This window comes from Saimiri boliviensis, chromosome 11, assembly GCF_048565385.1.
Source record: "Saimiri boliviensis isolate mSaiBol1 chromosome 11, mSaiBol1.pri, whole genome shotgun sequence".
NCBI lineage: Eukaryota > Metazoa > Chordata > Mammalia > Primates > Cebidae > Saimiri > Saimiri boliviensis.
This window is the reverse complement of record NC_133459.1, coordinates 72,452,663-72,476,648: the sequence shown is the minus strand read 5'-3', so window position 1 is coordinate 72,476,648 and position 23,986 is coordinate 72,452,663. Positions and strand designations below refer to the sequence as shown.

The 23,986-nt window shown below is 36.6% G+C and overlaps 2 protein-coding genes across 15 annotated transcripts in view; one reads left to right on the top strand and one right to left on the bottom strand.

Annotated features, from left to right (window-relative positions):
• TNNI3K (TNNI3 interacting kinase) overlaps nt 1-23,986 on the bottom strand; it is a 323,082-nt gene that overhangs the window by 59,373 nt on the left and 239,723 nt on the right. For all 14 annotated transcript variants that reach the window (XR_012512449.1, XR_012512451.1, XR_012512453.1 and 11 more), the window contains one exon: nt 20,869-20,978. Coding sequence is in view for 8 of the 14 variants with exons in the window: in XM_074381016.1 (XP_074237117.1) it covers nt 20,869-20,978 (110 nt within the window). In the remaining 6 variants the exon portion in view is untranslated. The remainder of the gene's footprint in view (nt 1-20,868; nt 20,979-23,986) is intronic.
• Nucleotides 2,516-14,835, top strand: LRRC53 (leucine rich repeat containing 53). The gene is made up of 3 exons (XM_039473994.2): nt 2,516-3,331; nt 7,652-8,167; nt 11,503-14,835. The coding sequence occupies exons 1-3, from the start codon at nt 2,524-2,526 to the stop codon at nt 13,818-13,820; spliced, it is 3,642 nt and encodes a 1,213-aa protein (XP_039329928.1). The 5' UTR covers nt 2,516-2,523; the 3' UTR covers nt 13,821-14,835.

The following is a 23,986-nucleotide window of genomic DNA, read 5'->3' as shown; positions in this document are numbered from 1 at the left end:
TAAGGTGCTCATTGAACAGCAGAAATTACCAAAATGCTTCATGAGCTTTATGTACTGAAATAATGGACAGCAAATGCCGACATTATGATATGCATTGCCTTCTACTTTCCTTTCAGGTGGATGGTTGGTACTCTTTGCCATCACGTTGCGGTTGGTGGCAGCTTGCCCTGAGTCATGTGTGGTGTGCACCAGAGATGTAACCCTCTGTCACCAGCTAACCTATATACTAGGTAATAAAACTAATAACTCTAAAAAGTAGTGGTCAGTGAACCTGGAAAACTGGTTGCCATACCTTTTATTGTACTGACTGTTCTCTGTGCTCAGCTGAAAAGAGGTAACCCTTTAATGAATACGCTTCATACAATGACTAAAGAGATTGGTAATATTTTATTTTCCTGTTTCTGATGGTCTCAGCCAAAACTATTTAAAGACCTTCATAGGTAATAGAGATAGTTTGCTATTGCAAAGGAATATTACCATTTTCTCTAGCTGCACACTTAACAATAACATCACTTGACATACTTTGTGTAGACTTGAACCCTACCATCAGCTAGAAGAAATATAAATGAATCAGAAACCTGAACTGCAATTGTTCAGCATTAGTAAGATTAAGTGATGTACCAGTGAAACAGATTATTATCAAAGTGTGTCTCATTTTGAAAGTCTAGTCTTTTTTTATTGGTGGTAAATGAGCTGTAGAAATGCTAACAAGATACACTGCCTGTATTCATTACATATTGCTTGCTTAAGTCAACAATTTAATAAGACACCTTATTAACAAATTTGAGGAGAATGTGATTTACATTTTGATATCCAAGAAGAGATAAACAAGCTATAAGCTCTGCCAATGGAAAATTTCCATAAACAGCCTGAGTTAAGACACAGTGGAAGAGAATGATTTCTTCCATTTCTAAAGTCCCACGACTCTGGTAATGAGGAGGTAGATGTTGTCACCACCCTTGACAGGACAGAGAAGGTTTCAAGGATAGTTGATGTGTACATTGTTTCTAATCAGTATTGAAAATGCTTTAACACTAAACTTTCACCATCTAAAATAGATTTCTTGACTTCACTACATTTATTTTTTTCTCATCAGAGATGGTTGATGTCTGTAAGAAACAAATATTTCTCATCTACATTGTTGCACCTCAATATCCTGCTTCTCATTTACAGAACACCACATTTGTGAAGTTAGATTTCATAAATACAGAGAATAAAATGGATGACTTGTGAGTGGGGTTTCTGTCTAGATCTAGACAAGAAATAATTGACAGAAATAACAGCCTGCGCATTCAGAGTCAGCAAATCCCTAAAGGACTGGGGACCCATGAAAACAAAATTCCTTCATCCCATATCAAAAACAATGATGAGAGGAACAAAATGCCAAACCAGCCAGAATTAATAGAATTCAAATAATCAATAATAAATGCTGAAAAAACCACCAGGATTTAAGCTTGCTTGTGCTGCAGGGATGAGAACAATTCTTCCAAAAGAAGGCACTCTGAGAATCTTTTGTCTTTTATCTATTTTTTAATCTCTTTGTTTCCGCACTGCAGTCTGAATTTCCTAAGGGATTTGTGATTTGCTTCCCTGTGGTTGACTGTTCTAATATCACCTGTAGACCTCCCAGTGACAATGGACTCCTCCATCCTTATGACACTGTCATTTGCAGTCAAAACAATTTTAGCATGATAAAGATGTGTTACAATAACTCCTGATTATAATATGTCTTTATTGAGTTAAAATGCTTTGATTTCTAATGACAGAGCAGTGATAGCTCTGAGGTGATTATGGTGAAGGGATTTAACAGTTGGAGGCCCTGAGTACCACCTGTCATCACATGATGGACTTCATTGGAGGGAACAGATATTAGACAGGAGGCCAAGATGGCCCAGACTATAATGAGAACCCCACTGACAGATCCTTGGGTTGTCTGGAGTGAATATATATGCTTACCAAGTTGTCAACTTTTAGCCTGGGGCTAAAAAGCAGAAACCAACGCTCCTTCTCACTCTCCCCACCCCAACATGCACCTTTATGTTGGGAAAAAAGATGATTGACTTCACAGCATAAATAAATATACGTTGCTATGAAACACTGACTGGGGCTCAGACACAGGCTCAGCTGTTAGTTGACTCTGTACTGGGTCTGCAGGGCTAGAGCAGGTCAGTACACAGCCTCAGAGGGAGGGCCTGAAAAGATACCTTCAGCATAGCATCGATGAAGATAATCCGAAACAATGAATTAACTTTGACATCTAAAGTAACAGATGGATTTATGTTTCTCAAACAAACATGTCACAGTAGCAAAGAATATAAAAATCCATCATTGTGATATATAGCCAGCTTCCCCTTAAATGTAGAAATCAGAAAATCATTTTCATGTTGTGTATTGTTTATTGTTCTTACCCAGGTGATAAGATTGCTCAGAGGGTATTGATTCTCTCTGCTCTCCACCACACCCCCTCCCACTCGTGTATATCCAGCATCCTAGTCTGTGCTTTTCTTCCCCACAGCAGCCCCTATGACCACGAGGGTTTTAATCATCACTGATGGATATCTCTCCTCTATTGAGAGCACAAACCTGTCTCTCTTGTTTAATCTTGCCCTGCTCTCCCTGAGCAGAAATGGTATCGAGGATGTTCAGGAAGATGCCCTGGATGGCCTTACGATGTTGCGGACCTTGTTGCTGGAGCACAACCAAATATCCAGCTCTTCGCTCACGGATCACACCTTCAGCAAGCTTCACAGCCTGCAGGTGCTGGTGCTGAGCAATAATGCTCTCCGCACCCTACGAGGGTCTTGGTTCCGAAACACGCGGGGCCTGACCCGGCTCCAGCTGGATGGGAATCAGATCACTAACCTCACAGACACTTCTTTTGGAGGCACGAATCTCCACAGTCTCAGGCATCTGGATTTATCCAACAATTTTATTTCCTACATTGGGAAAGATGCCTTCCGGCCCCTGCCTCAACTACAGGAAGTGGACCTTTCCCGAAATAGGTTAGCTCACATGCCGGATGTTTTTACTCCACTGAAGCAGCTAATCCTTCTGAGCTTAGATAAGAACCAGTGGAGCTGCACTTGTGATCTCCATCCCCTTGCTCGATTTTTAAGAAACTACATTAAGTCTTCTGCTCACACGCTCAGGAATGCCAAGGACCTAAATTGTCAGCCATCTACCACAGCTGTGGCAGTTGCAAAAAGTGTGCTGAGGCTGTCTGAGACTAACTGTGATTCCAAAGCTCCCAACTTCACTCTGGTTCTAAAGGACAGAAGTCCCCTCCTCCCAGGGCAGGATGTGGCCCTGCTGACTGTCCTTGGCTTTGCAGGTATGCCGGGGAGAAGTGTGTCCTCCTATTCTCTCTTCTCTTATCCATATTTTTGCAGCATGCTAAGTGATGCTTATTTCAGACACTTGGGGAAATTCGCCAGGACTATGGAAAGGAGAGGTTGCCAGTAGATGTGGGAGGATATTAGCTGATTTGGCACAGGTTGTAAGAATTGTCTGTTTCAGGGAAGCAGTTTAACATACAGGAAAGAGCCCTGGACCAGAATTCAAGAGCCCTGGTCCTGGTATAACTAGCACTGTGATCTTTAACATGTTCAACTTGCTATTAGACTTTAGTTTCCTTATGTGCAATACAGGAGTAATAATATCTATATTTCATCAATCATCCATTCACCAAAGAATACTGGTGCATTTGTTATGACACTAGAAGATATTTAAAAACTTGTGGGACGTAGACTCTTTCCTCAAGACACTTACATTTCTGTGCTTCTCCATGGTACATAGTAAGAGTCATAGGCTTTCACAGACGCACAAAGAGATGCTATTATGGAAATCACATATGTTTTAGTCTGCAGTGTTTATATGGCACAGTAGTTACGTAAATGAGTTCTGTAGTTGCATTGCCAAAGTTTGAATCCTGGCTCTGCTCTTATTAGCTGTTTGACTTTGGACACATTATCTAACTTCTCTGTTCCTTGGTCCTGGTCCTCCTCCTGTTGGGGGGTTTGAATTCTTCGAAGATTTCTGTTTGTTCAACTCTATATAAACTTGGCCTATACTTCCCATACCAACTAAGGGGAGGATCATATACAATTCTTTATATATATTTTGTAATTTAAAATTTATTAAACTATGCTTCAGCTATCATTACATCTCACTGGATGAATAATATAAAATGACACTTAATGTAATTAGTTGAAAACTGAAGATATATGAGATTTCTTAAGTTGTCTAGCTCAATGTGTGTGTTTTCCCCTATGCTCTCAGTGCATGGTGAAATCCTCTGCACCTGTGGTAACCATGGTGATGAGGGGAGGAGAGAGAGAGAGAGACAGAGAGACCAGAGACCGACAAATGGAATCCAAGACTGATGTATTTTGAATATGTGCTGTAAATCATTATTCCATAACAATTATCTAGTAAATTAATTGATTGCATTTTTACTTAACTTTTAATTAGGATAGATGGAGATCAGCATCAGGTGTAGATGATGGAACTACCACCAGCAGTAATCAAACTCACTTGGAAAAAAATTCAGATCTTAGGAAGATAAATTGTTTTATAAACCATGTAACTATGTCAGGAATTGTATGTGCTAAGAAATAATTTACCATAGAAGACATAAGTGATAGGACAGCAGACGGGTTTTCCTTTAATGTGCTTCTTAGAATACTAGTACTAGTGAATAATTAGATATTCTAATAAAAACAGATGCACACATAGGCAATAGATGGTGGGGTTCAAATAGGTTTAAGAAGTACCAGGTTTAGCAAAGTGAAACAGGTGTACTCACTGTAGCACTTCTTATAATCTTTCATTTTCTAATAGGCATTATAAATTTCTAAGAGGAAGATGTGATATGGAGCATTTCTTGAAGTTATTTGGCCATGATCCCCCCCCCCTTTTTTTTTATAGAGGATTTCACTGAATTTGTGTTCTAGAGGACATCATCTAGGAAATATAATAGAGCAATTTTTAGTATCTTTTAGTTATCTTTTACATATGTTTTCAAAATATGTATTCAGAAACATATTTAGCTACATTAACAGCTCTTTATTAGTGTTGAAATGAATACAAATTCTAGAAGATTCCAAAGGTTTTGTCAAAGTGAAAGGGAGCTTAATATACATGAATAAATTCTGATAAATTATAAATATGATTACATATATGTTAGGTTTTGGTGTGTGAAATTATCATACTAATATATCTTTCATCAAATAATTGTTAAATTATAGGGCTTTGAGTCTTTAAAAAGGCTCTGATTTTTTATGTTAATTTGCTCCATTAAGATTCTACTCTTTCTGAAGTACAAATCTGGTGAATTATCTATACTTCTAGATTGTGGAAAAAACACTTAGAACTATAATTTTGCCTATAATTCCATTTTCTTCTTCAGCTATAGCTAAGTCATAAAAATTCAAAGGAATATAAATAGCTATATTCAGTAAATTTAAAACTAATAAGTGGTTATTTGGCATCAAACACTAATATCTTGACACTTAATGCTACGAACTGGTAGATAAAAAGTTTTTATGAAGCTATAACGTATTTCTAATGTTTCAATGAGAACTTATCATTAATTTTCCCTTTTTCTCTTGCCAACTCTCAAGGATTGTTAGAACAGTTTTTAAAAATAGAAACAATGCCCATGACAAAGAAAATTCAAACAATCCTCCTAACAGCACGTTCTGCCTGCCTACAAGCTTCATTTGCTGCTTTTGCTTTCTGCACTAATGGCAAGTGACCATACCTGACTGGTAATGGGATACAGATATATACCTAGCATCAACAGCAGGGGAGTGAGTGGGTCCCTGCCATTCAGACACAATTAGAGGGGAAACTCCATCTTATAATCAGATTATGTTTACTCTCATTTCAATGGCTGATTCACTTAGCTTAAAGAAAACTTAGCTTTTTCCTTCATTGTTTGGCTTACTAACTGCACCAGTCATATAAAATATCCTCCTAAAGACTTTTTAAAGTTTTTTTCTAATAGCCGAGTCTTCCAGGAACCAATACAGCAATGTAAAACCTAAACAACGGTAGCTCAGTAATCATGATCATAATCATAAATTGCAATGAACACTCATGAACTTTACTATATATCAAAGCACTGTATTAACCATATTACAGATATTATTTAATCAGTTATCCTTATTTGAGAAAGGAGGTAAAATAAGTGTTAGAGAAATTGGGAAATATCCAAGAAAATTGTCAGAACATAGCTTTGTATCTTGTTTTCTTACCCATATGAGTTAAGGAGTAGCTCTAATTTTTAATTTTTTAATATGTACTTTAACATTTTAAAACCAAAATCCTTGTTTGGGATAATTTAAACTCTAGAATTTGTCAATAAAAGGATTATTATTTACATAATTTTGCTACAACTTTAAAAAATGTGCCTTTAATAGAGATTACTTCAGTATGTTATAGCACTTTCCAAGAATGTATTGTTGGTAGATGAGTTAAAATGGATTTAAGAGCTCAAGATACGGCAAACTATACAATGGTTTGAGGATTTTACCAGAAACTGCTATTCTCTTTGTTTGCTCTTCATCTTTCATGAAAAAAAAAAAAAGATCATGACCTGATAGCTTCCCTTTTCATTTAAGTTTTCATTAATATTGTCTCCAGTGGGTAGAACTAGGCATGGTGTAGCCAATCAAAGAACCTAGACGCTGAGATCATCTCATTCACTGTCCTTATTTCCAGAGAAGTGCACTGTCCTAAGGCAGATGTGGGCTTAGGACACAGATCTCTTTATTCAATCTGTACTGATGCTATGTCTTCCTAATCACATCTTGAGGATATATAAAATTAGATCACCAGAGATTTCATTATCAGAATTCATAAACAGAATCCCTTCTGTTGATTTAAGAATATTTAATAAACATTTCTGGAGTGCCTCTCTTGTCTCAGAGTTGTGGACACTAGAGATAGAATGTTGAACAGGACTGAAATAATCTGTCGCCTCACAGTGCTTAATTCTAGCAGAGGAGGGCAGTCTGTGAAAAAGCAAATGAATGAATAAACACAATAATACACTTCATTAGTGTGAAGAAACAAGGAAAATCACTGTGATAGATAATGAGGGTATGACCCAGGGACACTGGTTTGAACATTTAGGTGGTTGAGGAGGTCATTTGTCAAGATAGGAAAAAGTGAAACAGAAGCAGGTTAGAGTCGGCATCTGGGTTTGAGAAACACTGGTCCTTGCAATTATATTCAGAGGAGAAACTGCATAGAAATGACAGTACCAGGCAGTTTGATATTAGATGCCATTCATTCTATTATGAGAGTTCATAAAAGGAAGTGCCATAGACAGAAAAACTAATGTTACTGCAGGAAACGTTTTATCTTAAATGAATGTCAGCTCATGAAACAGCCCTTTTTTCTACCAAAGAGATTCCAGATGGTGTTGTTTCTTATAATCTTTAATATGTATAAAGATCCAAATTGGAAAGCAGAACAATGTCCATGATAGCTTCTCTCTGGACTGATATTGTTCCTGGTGAAGGACTTCCTACCCATTCTGATATCTTTCAAGTCATTAACCTTTGTATTTGTGGTTTTTACATTTGATGATTTATATGTTTCTTCCCAAGATGTTATCTTTTAATGGTCTTTCTATTTGTCACAGGAGCTGTTGGTCTCACTTGCCTGGGTTTAGTTGTATTTAACTGGAAACTCCAACAAGGCAAAGCAAATGAACACACATCAGAAAACCTTTGTTGCAGAACCTTCGATGAACCCCTGTGTGCTCATGAGGCAAGAAATTACCAAACTAAGGGATACTGTAACTGCCACTTAACTCGGGAAAACAAGATAAAGGTCATGTCCATTGTGGGGTCCAGAAAGGAAATGCCACTTTTACAGATAAATAGCCATCAAGCAACATTGGACTCTGAGTCCACAACCCTTGATGGATCATTTGGAAACCTGAAAAAGAAAGACCATGGGGTAGACAGCAGTTTCTTTTGCCAGGATGGTAGATTGCTGCATTCAGGATGTTTAGAGCCTCCTGGAAATATGACAGCTTTTAATGAAGCAAGCTTACTTACAACATATTATCCAAAGAAAGTTGAAAAGCTGAGGAATCTTGAGCCTGGAGAAGTCCAGCCTCAAACTCTGCGACAGCATGTAATAAGAACAGAAGGTGAGTTTGTCTTGTTTTAGAAAATCTCACTCTGTTTAATTCTTATTGAAGGAGGAGCCTTCCTCCTTTAATTTCCTCAACAGGAAATGCTATAAAAGTCACTGTAGCACCAGTCTATTCCTTTTCTAAAAATAGTGTGTGTGTGTGTGTGTGTGTGTGTGTGTGTGTGTGTGTGTGTGTCTAGGGTGAGGTGGAAATAAAGTATTCTTACTTTTAGGAGCTAAGAGTACATCTCTCGGCTGCTAAAAGTAAATTTTGAGGCCCAACACCTAACAGTGTTAAAAAAAGAAAAAAAAGTAGTCTTTTAAATAGCCATAGTGCTGTTAAGATCTATGGGATGGCTAGTATCAGCTTTTATTCCAACATCCTTTGAGCTCTAATGCCAATTCTGCAGTAAGCAACCTTCCCAGAGCATGACATGTTAGAAGAATGGGCGTTCTAATGCTAGTGATTCATTTCAGGAATGATGTCAAGAAACATACTTTGCTTGCTGAGCTGTCAGGGATGATAACTTCCCAGTCCAGGGAAAGTCAGGACTTAATTCATTGTCCCATGTTGGGAGCCAAGTGAATCTGGCCGTGACATCTACCCACTGTACATGGGCAATGTCAATATTTAGGTGGAGGCAATGAATTAAATGTCTTCCTTTTTCTTCCTTGAATAGCAAGGCTATGCTTTCAGGCTCAGCAGTGAAAACGTTGACAGCTGCTCTGTAAAGAGGTTCCTGTCATTTATTTGAATTGGTTTACAACAAGCAGAGCTTTCTCTAAGAATATGAATGACAGAGGTGCTGTATCAAGAAATTCTTACCACAGCGGTCTAGCCCTAAGGAAGGATTTAGGGGCAACTGGATAAGAATAAAACCATATGTTATTTCACGTATGTTATAAGGTAGGATGTGAGTTTATTTCATTGCATTCCCACACTCCAGTTCTTACCAGTGTCTGGGGGTTTATAATTTCACTCAAGACAGGGATGGCTGAGGAAAGAAACCTACACCATAGAAACCACATCATATTGGCTTTATTTTAGAAAGAAATAAGCACTTAACCTTTCATTAGCATCATACCTTAGGCAGATGTTTCATTGCATCTTTTAACTTTGTCCTATGCCTGCACTTCTCTGTGGAAAGCTCTTGTAACTGAAGGGGATGCAGTCTCTTAACCATTTAAAACCCAGTCTGTTGTTTCATACTGAGAACAATGTTTTGTCAGATTGACATGAATATTTTTAAGAAATACCCGAAATTCTGCTACATGCCAGGCATTGTACTAGAACTAGAGAGGGCAGATATTTGAGGAGAAAACAGCCAAGGTCGTGTCTGTAAAGAAAAAATGCCACTCCGATGATGCCTCCTGACTTGGAAACGGAATTACAGGCTTTCCAGGGTAGAGGGGACTTTAGATCTAAACCAATAGTTCTTAATGTTTGTCTTTGAGTCACAGAACTCCCTGAGACTCTGACAAAGGCTACAGATTCTTTCCCCAGCATAATTTGTATACTCACATAAAGCTCCCATCTAGTCCAACATCCTAATACACAGAGAACAAGTAGCTTCTCCAAGTTCACCCAGAATGTTGATAGCAGATCTTAGACTGGAATTAGATGCTTGTCTGTGACTTAGATCATCTCTTGGGGCAGAGTGGAGATGAAGTGTCTCTACTCTTAGGAGCTGACAGTACATCTTCTGTCTACTAAAAGTGAATTTTGAAGCCTAACACCAAACAAGTTAAAAATGAAAAAAAGAGAAGCCTTTTAAATAGCAGTAGTGCTGTTAAGAATTATTGGATGTTTTGCTGTTAAAATTTCCTTTTTTCCTCACAGAATAGAAAACTTTTCTTTTTCTGAATGAAGACATTTCATGAAATAATAGAAAGTATACTAATAAATAATTTTAAGTTTTAGATGCATTGTGGTTAAGACAATAGGGTCGTTTAATGTCAGATAGACTTGGGTTTAACTCCTGGTTTCAACACTTAGCTGATATGTGACTAGGGGAAAGAATTTAACTTATCTGAAGCTTATTCCTCCATCTGTACAAGTTGTAAGAGAGTAAGAGCTGTCCAATGGATCATGTCTCTTGTGAATATTAAAAGAGATGATAAATGTACAACATGAGCACAATGCCTAGCTCTTAGCATGTGCTCAATTAATGGTCTTACTATTATTTTTGTCAATAATATTATTTATGCTTATAGGGCCATAGAGACGTCTATCCCCGAACAGTAAAAGGAAGCTTCCTTTCTAAATGGTTCATCATGTACTGTTTTCTTTTTCTTTTTAAAAATTTTTTTTTCTTTCTTTCTTTTTTCTTTTTTTGAGATGGGATTTCATTCTTGCTGCCCAGTCTGGGGTGCAATGGCGTGATCCCGGCTCACCGCCACCTCCGCCTCCTGGGTTGAAGCAATTCTCTTGCCTCAGCCTCCTGAGTAGCTGGGATTACAGGCAGGCACCACCACGCCTGGCTAATTTTTTATTTGTAGTAGAGACGGGGTTCTCCATGTTGGTCAGGCTGGCCTTGTACTCCCAACCTCAGGTGATCCTCCCACCTCAGCCTCCCAAAGTGCTGGAATTACAGGGGTGAGCCACTGTGCTTGGCCATGTACTGTTTTCTTTTAGTGAATGAAAGATTGTAACACTAAGAGAAATTGCAGGCAGACATTTAAAGGAAGCTAGTAGAAGAAGTTATAAGATTAATAAGATTAAATATTGTATTAATATATATCATTTTAAAAGTTCCAGGCAAAAACTGCTGCCACACAAACCAGGCCATATTTCAAAATACCTGTTCATTTAGCAAATATTTAATGAACAATCTATTAAGTTATGGGAAATAAAACAGATATGGTCTCTGCTTTCATTGAGTCAATAGTATTTCAAGTACTTCCCTTTCCTTGTCCAGGTTATTCTCTGAAACCTGAACATTACTCAATATCGCACCCATGTTCTTCCCAATATTTAAGTTGCTAATGGGAAATGAATTCAGGAAAAAATTCCTAGAGCCATTTAAAAAGGAGTTAGATGTTATTCATATTTAAAGCTAACATAACCAACAGCTAAAGATATATGACTATAAGTAGCATTTACATTTCTAACTCCACAACTTTTAAGTCAGCATCGCAACTGACTCCAGTGTGACCATAAAGAGTTTCATTGCAAAACATACAAAACTGACAAATGTCCTTTGTAGGTTTGGTTAAAAATTAGGAAACAGTCAAGAGTTGTTATTATCAGAAGAGTCAGTTTTATACTTTTCATAAGGTTTCTAAGCATCTGTTTGGTTGGGGTAATAAAACTCTACTAAGTGCTAAATTCTTGCATTTATTGTTCCACAGATAACAGCAGTGACACATTTAGAAGAAGATATGCAACACCCGCTTTAGCCTTGGCAGGAGAAAGTCTTGAGAAGCATTTAACAAATGAATCATGGCAGCCTCCAATAGAAAAAGAAGACAATGGCTTACAACCTCACAGGCAAAGACATTTTATTACAAGCTCGTCATCCAAGCCTTGTGAGTCTGAGGAACACTATGTACAAAAGACCATACAAAAACATAGATCAAAATATGATGATCCTTGCGGACTGTTAAAGCAGAGCAGACCTAAGTATTTTCAGCTGAACAATTCTCTTTTCTGTAAATATGTGCCCTGTAATCAATTTGAAGATTACATGAAAGAAAAGAAGCCAAATCATAGAAAACACTCAAAGCCTGAGAAAGAGCAAATCCAAATTAACAGTGCAATCAAAAAATTTCTTATAAGTGAAGACAATATAGATTTATCAGGATTATCAACAAAAATCAAGAAAGCATATTCTCCAAAGAGGGTTAGCTTCCATGATCCTGATTTAGTAGAAATAAATAGGTCGATGATATCCCCCAAAACATCAACCCCTTGGAAACAGCAGAAAAATCAAAGTAACCAACTGACTAAGTTGGATCTCAAAAAATGTAGCAATACTGGGAAGAGAAACAAAGAAGACAAATGGTTTACTAATTCACGGGTTCTGAAAAGGAAGAGAATTCATCAGTCTGACCTCAACGGGAAGATTAAAAGACAAAACTTAAAGATAAAATTAAATTTACATCCTTTTAGAAAAGTTAGAGTCCATCCAGAAAAATCCTTGTCAGGCCTCTCAAAGCAATGCAGGCAAGTATTACTACCTCCTAAGAAACTATCCAAAACTTCTGAGACAAAAGCCAAAATAAATACTGTGTCTTCTGCAGATTTTCTTCAACAGTCAGAGAGTAGCAACTATCTTAGACTAACTTCAAAGAGGCTGCATCTGAAACATGCCTCAAAGCAGACCCCACATTACCAACAAAACACTAAACATGCCCCCCTGTTCAGTGCTAACAACTTGTCTGTAGTCAGCCAGAGCTCTATGGAAAACAGCTGTCACTCAGCTGGCCATATTCCTGATGGAAATGCATCAAAATTGCCTCAGCCTACACCTACTGATGCTGAGCACAGGCATTCACACTCTCAATTCTCAACTGAGCCAATGGAAGGTGCAACTCAGCCTGAATCTAAAGTGCTTAGTTATTTACTAACTACTTCGAAAAATACAGGAAGTGATGTTTTACCATCCCAACATTCCAGGGGGGCTACTGACCAAGGGACAACAGAGTCCACTGAGTACGTGGAACAGAATGTATCAAAGACCAGTGAGCTAAATCAGTTTTCTTTGTCCCTGAGGAATCAAACGCAACTTTTAGATGTCCACAAGACTGACAGCTGCAAGGAATACACTTTAGACGAAAATGAAGCCTTACAACACAGAGAGCAAAATTCAAGTCATGCACAACTTCGAAATAAAGAAAAAACTTTAATGACAAAACCTCAAATACCACATCAAATTGTAGAAAATTGTATTATGGATAAGGAAGAAAATGATGTAGGAAAAAAACTTTCAAAAACAGAAACTTATGATTTCTCTCTCATTCCCCAAATACAATCCAAGAACAACCTATCATTTATGAAGACAAATTCAATTCCATTCCAAAATAGAATAGAGCTTCCCGAGGATATCAGTACTTCTCCTGTTAGTAGTCAAACTGTTTGGCACCTAACCAAGAGTGGCGAAAAAGGAATTGACAGCACAAATGCATTGCCCAGAGATGACGGCACTGAAGCACTAGAGATAAAAATAGTAGGGAAAGAAGAGAAAAATATGCTCGATGAAAGCAAGACAGATTCTAGTATGTTAATTCAGATCACACAAATGACCTTAAAAGGCAACACAAAAGAAAGGCAGCAAACTTGGGAAAATGGAACAAGTGAAAAACATATATTATATGATGTGAGCTCTGCTGAGGAGACCATTACAGCTAAAGATTTAAGTATCACAGGTTCCCATGAAACCATACTTTGCAGTAAAGTAGATCCTGAGATTAACAGTAATATGCATAATTTGCAAGAAGTTCAAAATATTCAGCCAGATAAAGATAGTGCACATAAAGAAGGCGTAATGATCATGGAGACACATGAAGCGCGTTCCCTCTTTCCAGGGTTAAAAGACAGTCTTGAGGCAGAAAATGAGATGCTTTTAGTTCCTAGCAGAATAAATGAAGCTGAAAACTCTGCTCCAAAACCTGTATTGTATCCATCATCTGCTGAATATGCTAATACATCACCTTTAGAAATCGAATAAAGTGAACAAAATAACCCAAATAATAACCCTTTTCTACTTTAACTTTCTTCAAGAGGACATAAACACTGTTAGGCTTTGCATGAATTACAAATGGATCCTTTTGGAGGACAAAGATGTCCTCAGCAAATGTTTGTTATCAATAAAATAAAAGCACAGGGTTGAATATATGACAAAAATCAAAGATGGAGTCACAGGATATGTCTGACACAATTAACTGAGTATGCTTCTCTAAGGAATGGAAAAACAAGTACCCAAAGTTTTGCCCAGTCTTCCAAGAGCAAGCAAACAGTAAGAAAAAAGCCTCAAACAAATGAGACTACATAAAAAGAGTATTTGAGCAGATTTACATTTGATGTTCATTTTATGTAAATTATTATACACATCTCAATTAGTGGTATTACAATATTGCTTTCTACACAGATAATTATATATTCATATTTGTGTTTGATCTGTTTTCCTAATTATAGTATGAAAATAAAAATTCAGCTTTGTTAACTGTATTCTAACCAATATGCATATTGGTGTATTTCATACATTTGCAATTGTCCTGTTAACAATTATCCTAGATTTAAGTAGAAGTCTTTAAAACCTGTTATTTTTCTAAGAGAAAAAAATTAAAGATTTCCAGGGATAGTTGGCTGTTTCCATAAAAATCTGCAAACTTCTATAAATCCACTAGGTGGAGATCTCACCTTCAATCATCTTAAAAGAACAGGGCTTGAAAATGAACACAATGGATCCTGAACAAAAGGAATTTTAATGAGTTTTATTGTCAATTGTTATTAGTTTAAGATTTTGAAAATGAAATGACCTATTAGTACATAGCTTTCAAGGTTTGATCTCTTGGGTTTAGCATGCCACTATTGTTTGGAGTGAGAACTCCTCCTTGTACACTGGAATTAAATGTGAATATAAATATTAAATTTAAAAGCCATAGCAGAATAAACATGTCTCATTCAAGCCACACTTATTTAAAAAATACAGTTGCATTCAAATAATTTAATTACTGAGGCCACTGTACAAATATTTAAAGCATACCTTCACTGTTTAGAATATTATAATATTTTACATGTTTTAGTAGGGGTAATAAAAGATAAAAAAGGAAACAAACTTCCTCTTCTCCTATCTTTGTATCTGTCGAGGTCTATACATCTTTATATCTACATTTGGTATAATAATAAAATAAAAATAAGCTTTATAAAGCTTATAAGATTATTAGAACAATATAAATATTGCCTACATATCCCACCTCTCTTGTTTCCCTTCCTGTTTAGAATTGCTAGGAAATAACTTCAGTTTCTTATTTCGAAAGTTCCTAAATTTCTTACCTCTCTTCTTATTTTCTCACCAATATTCAAGACTTTATTGCTTTTAATCCTAATTTCTCTGTATTTTTGTTCATTGTCTCTGCTTGAGCTTAACTCCTCTGCCACTTATCTGCCTTGCCTGATCCCACTTTATTTTTAAAGCACTTTTAAGTTGAGACAAGTATCTATGCCAACTTCTTGCATGATAAGTTTACTCCACCCTAATTGACAGCTTCTTTAACTTTGTAGAACAGGTCGCTTGTTTTCTTGGTAGCTATCTTTCCTTTTCCTTTCCTTTTTTTTTTTTTTTCTTTAAACCACCGTCACCTTCCTGCAGTGCCTTTAGCTTTGTTCTCTCTCCTCTTGCTGCGAACAATATCCCTGATACCTAGAGGCCTAATGAGTACTCTGTGGCTAGCTGACTCTCAGGAGGTAGCAATGATAGTTCTCCTAGTCTCTTTTCTCTCTTCCATTTCTGAAATCCAGTCTCTTACCTCTTTATGATGTTTTCTTTGAAATAGTTCTCAGGTTTACCCTTGCCCTTGAATCTCCATGGTAACCTCTGTGGTCTGCCTGTTGTAATCAACTGGATTACTCAAAAAGCAGTCCAGGTGGCTGCTCCAACTTAATTGTCTTTTGCTTGAGTTTCAACCCACTAGTTCTCTATCTTTACTGGGCACAAACCACCTGGAGCCCTTGTTAAAATGCAGAGTTTCAGGCTTCATCCCAGAGATTTTCATTCAGTAAACTTAGATTAGGGCCCCAGAATCTTCATTTCAACAAACATTCCAGGGTAATCTGGAACATACAGTTTCCAGTCCACATATCAAGAAATAATGCTTAGATATTCCAATGAGCATTAGAAGATAATTTAGTGCTTGCCTTACTATGGAAACTACATACAATTTTTTGAGTAAGTAAATAAATCCTTTGTATCAAACTCAGATGAACTTTCTAAAAATTACTTTTATCTTTACATGGCTTAAGAGAGAAAAATATAATTGCCATAATTTCATGTCCAAATTCCTTGTTCCAGTTTCCAAAATCTGTGGCAATCTAATATTGGGCTTTTTTTCCCATCTCTTACTGTTTTCCAGCAACCTTTTCCCATCTCCTTAATGTTCTAGCTTATGAATTTTGACTAAGAAGACACCCTGGAGAAAATACTGTGCTTCAAATTCAAGGAATGAAGTAAAGACACATATGGAAGAAAAAAGGAGAAGTGAAGTTGATAACTTAGAAAGAGTCATGACCAGCATAGCAGGATGTTAGTGTCCTCCATCTAAAGATGAACTTGTTTCCAATAATGCCTGATACAGAGATTTAACCTCCTCATGGCTACAATGTTCCACCTACTACTAGAACTTCCCTTATATCTGTTCTCCCAATGAATTTTCACATGTTCTCTTGGCCTAGACTGCTTTTCTTTCACACCAAGCTGCCTTCTTTCAGAAAACTCCTGTTTATGACCTCAGTGCAAGTGTTACTCCTTCCGGGAAACCTTCACTAACCTACATTTTGTCTTTGTCCCCCAACTTGCTGGTAGTATTCTTTTAGTATATGTTCTCACAAAATCTTGTCTTCCTTAATCTTGGCATGTAACTATAGAATCATGAATGTGTGTATTCATTCAACCAGTCTCCATATAACTTCCCAGGTCTTAAACTCCATTTAAGTTAAGAGTTCATATTTCTATTGAATCCCTTGTCCCTATCCCTGGGAGGTATAAAGTAAGAATTCAATAAATAATTGTTGAAGGAAAAATGACAAATAGTCCATTGTTCCCCCCCTTTTTTTGGCATGCAGCTTGCTGACACGGTAAAGACCTTACTGGGCAATTAACGAAGACTCAAGTGTGTCACATACAGAAGCAGCTCAACTTCACAATCCTGAGGTGGTTACCAGAGTCAAGCCAGGGCTCAGCTAACTGCCTTACCCACATATCGCAAGTCAGCTGAAGACTTTGCTTTCCTAATATGCTTTTTCTCCATCTTCCCCTCTGCATCTCATCAGCAGAACAAAGACTCTGTGGGATAAACTTTACTTCTTAGCAGTACAACTTTTCTACTAAGCAATCAATTTTTGTCCTTTTAATATCCCCCTTTTTTTTAAACATCATTCTTCTTTGGCCATAATCCAATTTTGGTTTCTCATTGTCCAACCTTTTGCTTGAGACATCCATTCCACCCAAAAAATGCTTTTAATACCTGACAATGACTTACCTTTATCTAGAAATTAGAAATTCCACATGCCTATTAGCTATAATTATGAAGAGGCACTTCATCAGAGCAAAAGGAATTCCCTTGACTGTTACTTTATGGTAAACTTTCTCACAGCTCACATCTCACAGAGAGAATGAAATTCTAGAATAGATGCTTACATTCTTTTGCTCAGAAAATATGCCTGAAGTTCATACTGAAATACAAGAAAAGATTTTCCTAAACTATTTTATGTGGTGTAATTTTTTTATTGCATTTTAGGTTTTGAAGTACATTTAAAGAACATGTAAGATTGTTGCATAGGTACACACATGGCAGTGTGGCTTGCTGCCTTCCTCCCCTTCACCTATATCTTGCATTTCTTCCATGTTATCCCTCCCCAATTCCCCACCCCTGGCTGTCCCTCTCCTATTTCACCCCCACAGACCCCAGTGGGTGATGCTCCCCTCCCTGTGTCCATGTGTTCTCATTGTTCAACACCCACCTATGAGTGAGAACATGTGGTGTTTGATTTTCTGCTCTTGTGTCAGTTTGCTGAGAATGATGGTTTCCAGGTTCATCCATGTCACTACAAAGGACATGAACTCACTGTTTTTTATGGCTTCATAGTATTCCATGGTACATATGTGCCACATTTTACCTGTCCAGTCTATCATTGATGGGCATTTGGGTTGGTTCCAAGTCTTTGCTATTGTAAACTGCTGCAATGAACATTCGTGTGCATGTGTCCTTATAACAGAATGATTTATAATCCTTTGGATATATACCCAGTAATGGGATTGCTGGGTCAAATGGAATTTCTATTTTGAGGTCCTTGAGGAATCACTACACTGTCTTCCACGATGGTTGACTCCCACCAACAGTGTAAAAGTGTTCTTATTTCTCCATATCCTCTCCGGCATCCAGGAAAACTTCCCCAACCTAGCAAGGCAGGCCAATATTCAAGTCCAGGAAATACAGGGAACACCACAAAGATATTCCTTAAGAAGAGCAACCCCAAGTCACATAATCTTTACAAGAGCTCTTTACAAGAGCTCATGAAAGAAGCACTAAACATAGAAAGGAACAACCAGTACCAGCCACTCCAAAAACATATCAAATGGTAAAAAGCATCAACACGATGAAGAAACTGCGTCAACTAATGGACAAAACAGCCAGCTAGCATCAAAATGGCAGGATCAAATTCACACATAACAATATTAACCCTAAATGTAAATGGACTAAATGCCCCAATCAAAAGACACAGACTGGAAAATTGGATAAAAAGCCAAAACCCATCGGTGTGCTGTATCCAGGAAACCCACCTCACATGCAAGGATACACAAAGGCTCAAAATAAAGGGATGGAGGAAGATTTACCAAGCAAACGGGGAGGAAAAACAGCAGGAGTTGCAATCCTAGTCTCTGATAATATAGACTTTAAAACAACAAAGATCAAAAGAGACAAAGAAGGACATTACATAATGGTAAAAGGATCAATGCAAGAAGAGCTAATGATCCTAAATATATAAGCACCCAATGCAGGAGCACCCAGATACATAAGGCAAGTTCTTAATGACTTACAAAGAGACTTAGACTCCCACACAATAATAGTGGGAGACTTTAACACCCCATTGTCGATATTAGACAGATCAACGAGACAGAAAATTAACAAGGATATCCAGGACTTGAACTCTGACCTGGACCAAGCAAATCTAATAGACATTACAGAACTCTCCACCACAAATCCCAAGAATACACATTTTTCTCAGCACCACATCACACCTACTCTAAAATTGTCCACATAATTGGAAGTAAATCACCCCTCAGCAAATGCAAAAGAACAGAAATCATAACAAATAGTCTCTCAGACCACAGTGCAATCAAGGTAGAACTCAGAATTGAGAAACTAACTCAGAACCGCACAGCTTCATGGAAATTGAACAACTGGCTCTTGAATATTGACTGGATAAACAATGAAATGAAGGCAGAAATAAAGATGTTCTTTGAAATAGAGAGAATCAAGACACAACATACTAGAATCTCTGGGACACATTTAAACAATGATGTAATTTTTAAGAAGAAATTTTCTGGACATCCAAATCCAGATGCAGGGATTGAAGGAACTGATAAGCAACAGTGGTATTCATTAATTTACTCAACAAACATTCTTGAGCACCTTACTTTAGATGTTAGTGTTACAGTAGTGAACAAAATAAAACAAAACAAAAAGCTCCTGCTTATATGGAGCTAATATTTTGGTAGTGATGGAAAATTCTAAACAAATACACATGTAACATATCAGGTTGAATGGTCAGGATAAGAGGTTATCTTCTGAGATACTCAATCCACATCCCAAAAGAATCTTTATTTTTCTTCTTAAGAGGTTCCATGTATACAAATAAGACTGGGTAAGGACTTGGTCTGGATTTTGCCTTTAGAAAAAGAATGGAAAACTTGCTTTCTCTTTTCAAACATCTGGACTGGGGCTTATTCTATTTCTTCTTCAGTGAGATACTTCCTGAAATAATAACAGTCTCACTTTATTCTCTTGTTGAAGAGAGATAAAGTGCCTAGGAAGGATCAGAAACAAAATTACATTTTAAGAGGACAATAATAACTAGGATGGTTTAGGATGGAGAAATAAGAACCATCATGTTTTTATGTATGAGGTTATCCAGTATGAAGAATGCCAACTAATCCTTTCCATTCTGAGCAGAGGAATCAATGGATTGATATCAAACACAAAGATTTTAATAGACAACAGAATATGCTGGCACAAGGATTCTTAGACACTGGACTGAATTCTGTTTCCAAGAAAGAAGTTGTGCAAAATCGTCTGTGAATCTCTGAGAACAAAGCAGACATCAACCTGTCTGCACACTTATGAATCCTTTCTTGCAGACAGATTGTCTGGAATTTCATTCTGTGATAATATGACTATTCCCCCTCTATTCTTTTAGACCTCTGACTATATTTAAAAATTTATTTTACTGTTTACATATCCTTTCATAACATTGATCCCTCCATTTGAACTCTAAGTCTATGCTGTTAACCACATTATAATACTGTCACTCAGAAAGCTAAAGAGGGATTAGGACCTAGGTCCTTTGCCTCCTACATGACCCGGCGCTACTGAAGACCACCTACCCCGAAGGCCGAAGGCCTGCCTCATGTTTAAAAGCCAACACAAATCCATCTTGTGCCAAATTTCTTGCTTCGGAAAATGACTAAGTGTGGCTCACGCGTTGTTAATAAAAATTGCAGCTGAGATGAGGCTGTGAGTCATCTGTCATACCCTGGTCTCTCTTTTACTAATCAGTTGTGAGAAACATTTCAAAATCAGAGAGCAGCAGCTAAGAAATATGAGATACTCAGACTTCTTGAGGCAATTAGAGACTAAAGAGCAGAAGGCAAATCAGTCTTCCCGCCTTGACAGTCTTAAAATACACACTGAAAGTAGACTTTGGAGTTATACTATTTGTGACAGATTTTGACCATAACACATTTTCTAAGAGGAAATAAAAATTTAAAAATTACTCACTTCAGGACATGCATTCCACCCTCGTATCAGCAGAGATGATATGGGCTTGGGAATAGAATAGCCAATGGGAGGTCTGATGTGGTGGTAAGCCATGTCGGCTGCTGCAGCCGCTGCAAACCAAATGGTCATGTCAGTTTTGAAATTCACATATTTATTTCAAGAAACAAATGAAGAGACAACAACAAAAAAAGCATTAAAAACCAATCTGGGCAACATCCGCAGAGATTCACAGAGACCTCTAGGCTTTTTCCCCCAATGGTGTAAATAAAGTGGTGGATAATTTGATACTATAAGTTTATCTTTATCATTGTTCATTCATCTAGTTTCAGACTCAATAAATAGCAGAGGGCATTTATAAGGAGTGAAAGAATGTGCAAAGAGCAAGTAGTTTTGTCTGTCTGAAGTATAGGGTATGTACATGATATTATAAGAAGGAAAGACTGAAAGGCAGATTAAACAAGACAGTATAATGTCATAAATCCCAGGCTAAAGAGCTTATATTTTGTGTAGCAAACATGGGATACCACTGAACTTTGCACTTCCGATAGCACCTATATCACTTGAGCAAAATAGATTTTTCTAAGCTTAAATCCTGTTGCTGGTTACAAGGTTGTTGGAGTTTTAATTTTTAACATTTATAAAGTAATTATTATTTTTAAAGTTCTCTGGGACACTTCAAATCCTTATTTTAGCTAACAATACTCATTGAATTCTCTTGCATTGCCTGCCTGCATGGATTTCTGAATATTGCTCATCACAAACTCTGCATTACTGTGTTGTGATTCTTAGAACTTCATTGTAGATTCCTGATTGCTAAATATTTCCTGTTCTGCAACCAATGATTTCTATACTCCCTTAGAACCAAGCTTGTGACTACTTTTATTGAACACATTTTGTATCACGCATCATGGTAGATAACTACACAAACTTTAATCCTCCTAACAACTATGCAAAATAGGTATTGTTGTTGTTGTTGTGTGTGTGTAACTAGTTTTTAATTTATAGGCATTTTACATGTAACTAGTAGTTGGTGCAGCTTTTTGTTTCAAAATCCATGGTCTCTTCAGCACACATTATAATGAAAATACTCTGTAATCAACCATGATGCTCTGTTTATTCCTCACATAAATTGCTCTGTATCAGTGGCAGGATAAAGTTTCAGGACATTGCTGCTTCCTGTCTTTCAGATTGTGGTGTTGTAAGCATCTGCCTATATCTTCAATTACTTTCGAGATGTAACCCACAACTACTATCTCTAACCTACCAAAATTTACTCCCATCAAATTCTGTTTATTCATACACTTTCAGTAGATCCAGTGAAATTATATGCAATGTAATTTGATCAACACTTTGCTTTATGCATTATTCTGGATTATTACCTAATTTTGCCAGTTGTAAAATTAATATTTGTTATTTGTAGTTTAAAGAATTAAGAGATTTAGAAAGAATAAATGTTATCATTTAGAAGAAACCATTGTTAAAATATTTCACATATTTCGTATATTCTTTACATCATTGAGCTTATGTTAATATACAATTATGTAATTCTTTTTTCCTAAATATTAAAGAACTAATTTAAGTAATTAAGCATTTTCTCACGTTATTAACACTCTATGTTAGCATATTTAATGACTCTGCATTTAGCTTTTAATCATTTCCCAATTTTAGGTTGCTCCAAGTTTGGGTGTAAACACTTCAAAGAATATCTTTTCAACATGAGTTGCCAGATTTCATAGATTATTCATTTATGATATTTTGAGGACTGAAAACGATGTGCCAAAGTACATAACTACTTTAAAGACTTTGGTACAACGATTATTCTAACAGTTGTCCTAAATTTATACTCTCAAGAGCATGTGTGTGAGGGTTATCATTACATCTGCACCAGAATTAGGTTTTCTCATTTTATAAAAGATGTTACTAATTTCAGAGGTAAATATATCCACTCATTTTTTTTGTTATTTAAATTGTGTTCTTACTTATGAAATACGTCACTACTTATCAAATGTGTTTTTTGTGTCACAAAAAATTAGGCATTTTGGATTACTTTCACTGGTTACTCTTGACTATTTTAAAATTATTTCTGGAATGAAGTAAATCAATATGTAAACAAACTGGTGCTTGGCAATCATTGATCTTCTAACTACTTTGTTACCTTATGATCATTTGGATATTGTTGAGCTGGTGTAGCTATAAGCACATAAGCCAGTATGGAGAGCACATTTAAAATAATTATACATAACCTAATGGGTGGGGAGGGACTAGTCATAAAACGAGTTAAACTTAGATGCAAGTGCCAACTATTCCCCTTTGAAACTCTTTTAGATTCTGATATCAAATGTATAGAGTTACTTGTTTGCTTCTTGGCAGTGTGTCTGGAAAATCAGTTTAAGATGAATGATATTTAATTCTTCATTATTCAAAGTAGATTCTGCGGTCTTGGCATCCCCTTCTCCTCTTTGCTTTATGCACTCTTGGCAGTGAAGCTGCTCATTAGCGCCTCCACCAGAAAGTGGGCAATGCAACATGAGGGGTCATGAAATTGAAATTTGTCATCTTGAGATTGTTTTGTCAGTCTTGCCTAAGCAGCCACGTTACACTAACAGCTGGGAAATTTTCTGGTATTATAGATTTAGGAAGGAGATGTTAACCCAACAATCAAATTTTTACCTGGCTTTATTTTAAAAATATGTTAAAGGATTTATGTAAATATAGGTTTCTACTATACAGAGTGAGGCTTTGCCATTAAAGGAGAATAAAGCTAAATTTAAAAATACTAATAACTATTTATTGAGCAACTATTATTATCCTGAAATATTTATCAGTAGTTTAGTAAAAATAATAATCTAGATTTTAGAGTAGGAGTATCTAATAAAACTTTTTGCGAAGATATAAATGTTCTATGTTGTTCAATATGTAGCATAAAGTTACAGAGCACTTAAAATGTGGCTAGTGTGACTGAGAAATTGAATTTTTAATTTGTTTAATTTTATTTAATATAAATATAATTTTATTTAATATAAATTTAAATAGTCATGGTCAGTGGCTTTCATATTGAACAACATAATTCTAGAGCACAGCTCGCAGTCCCATTATCCTGAATTACAAGGCTTGAGTT

Coding starts and splice junctions, on each gene's coding strand:
- LRRC53 (XM_039473994.2), top strand. CDS start 2,524: ATGACCACGAGGGTTTTAATCATCACTGATGGATATCTCTCCTCTATT. Junction 3,332..7,651: donor GACTGTCCTTGGCTTTGCAG/GTATGCCGGGGA, acceptor TATTTGTCACAG/GAGCTGTTGGTCTCACTTGC. Junction 8,168..11,502: donor GCATGTAATAAGAACAGAAG/GTGAGTTTGTCT, acceptor ATTGTTCCACAG/ATAACAGCAGTGACACATTT.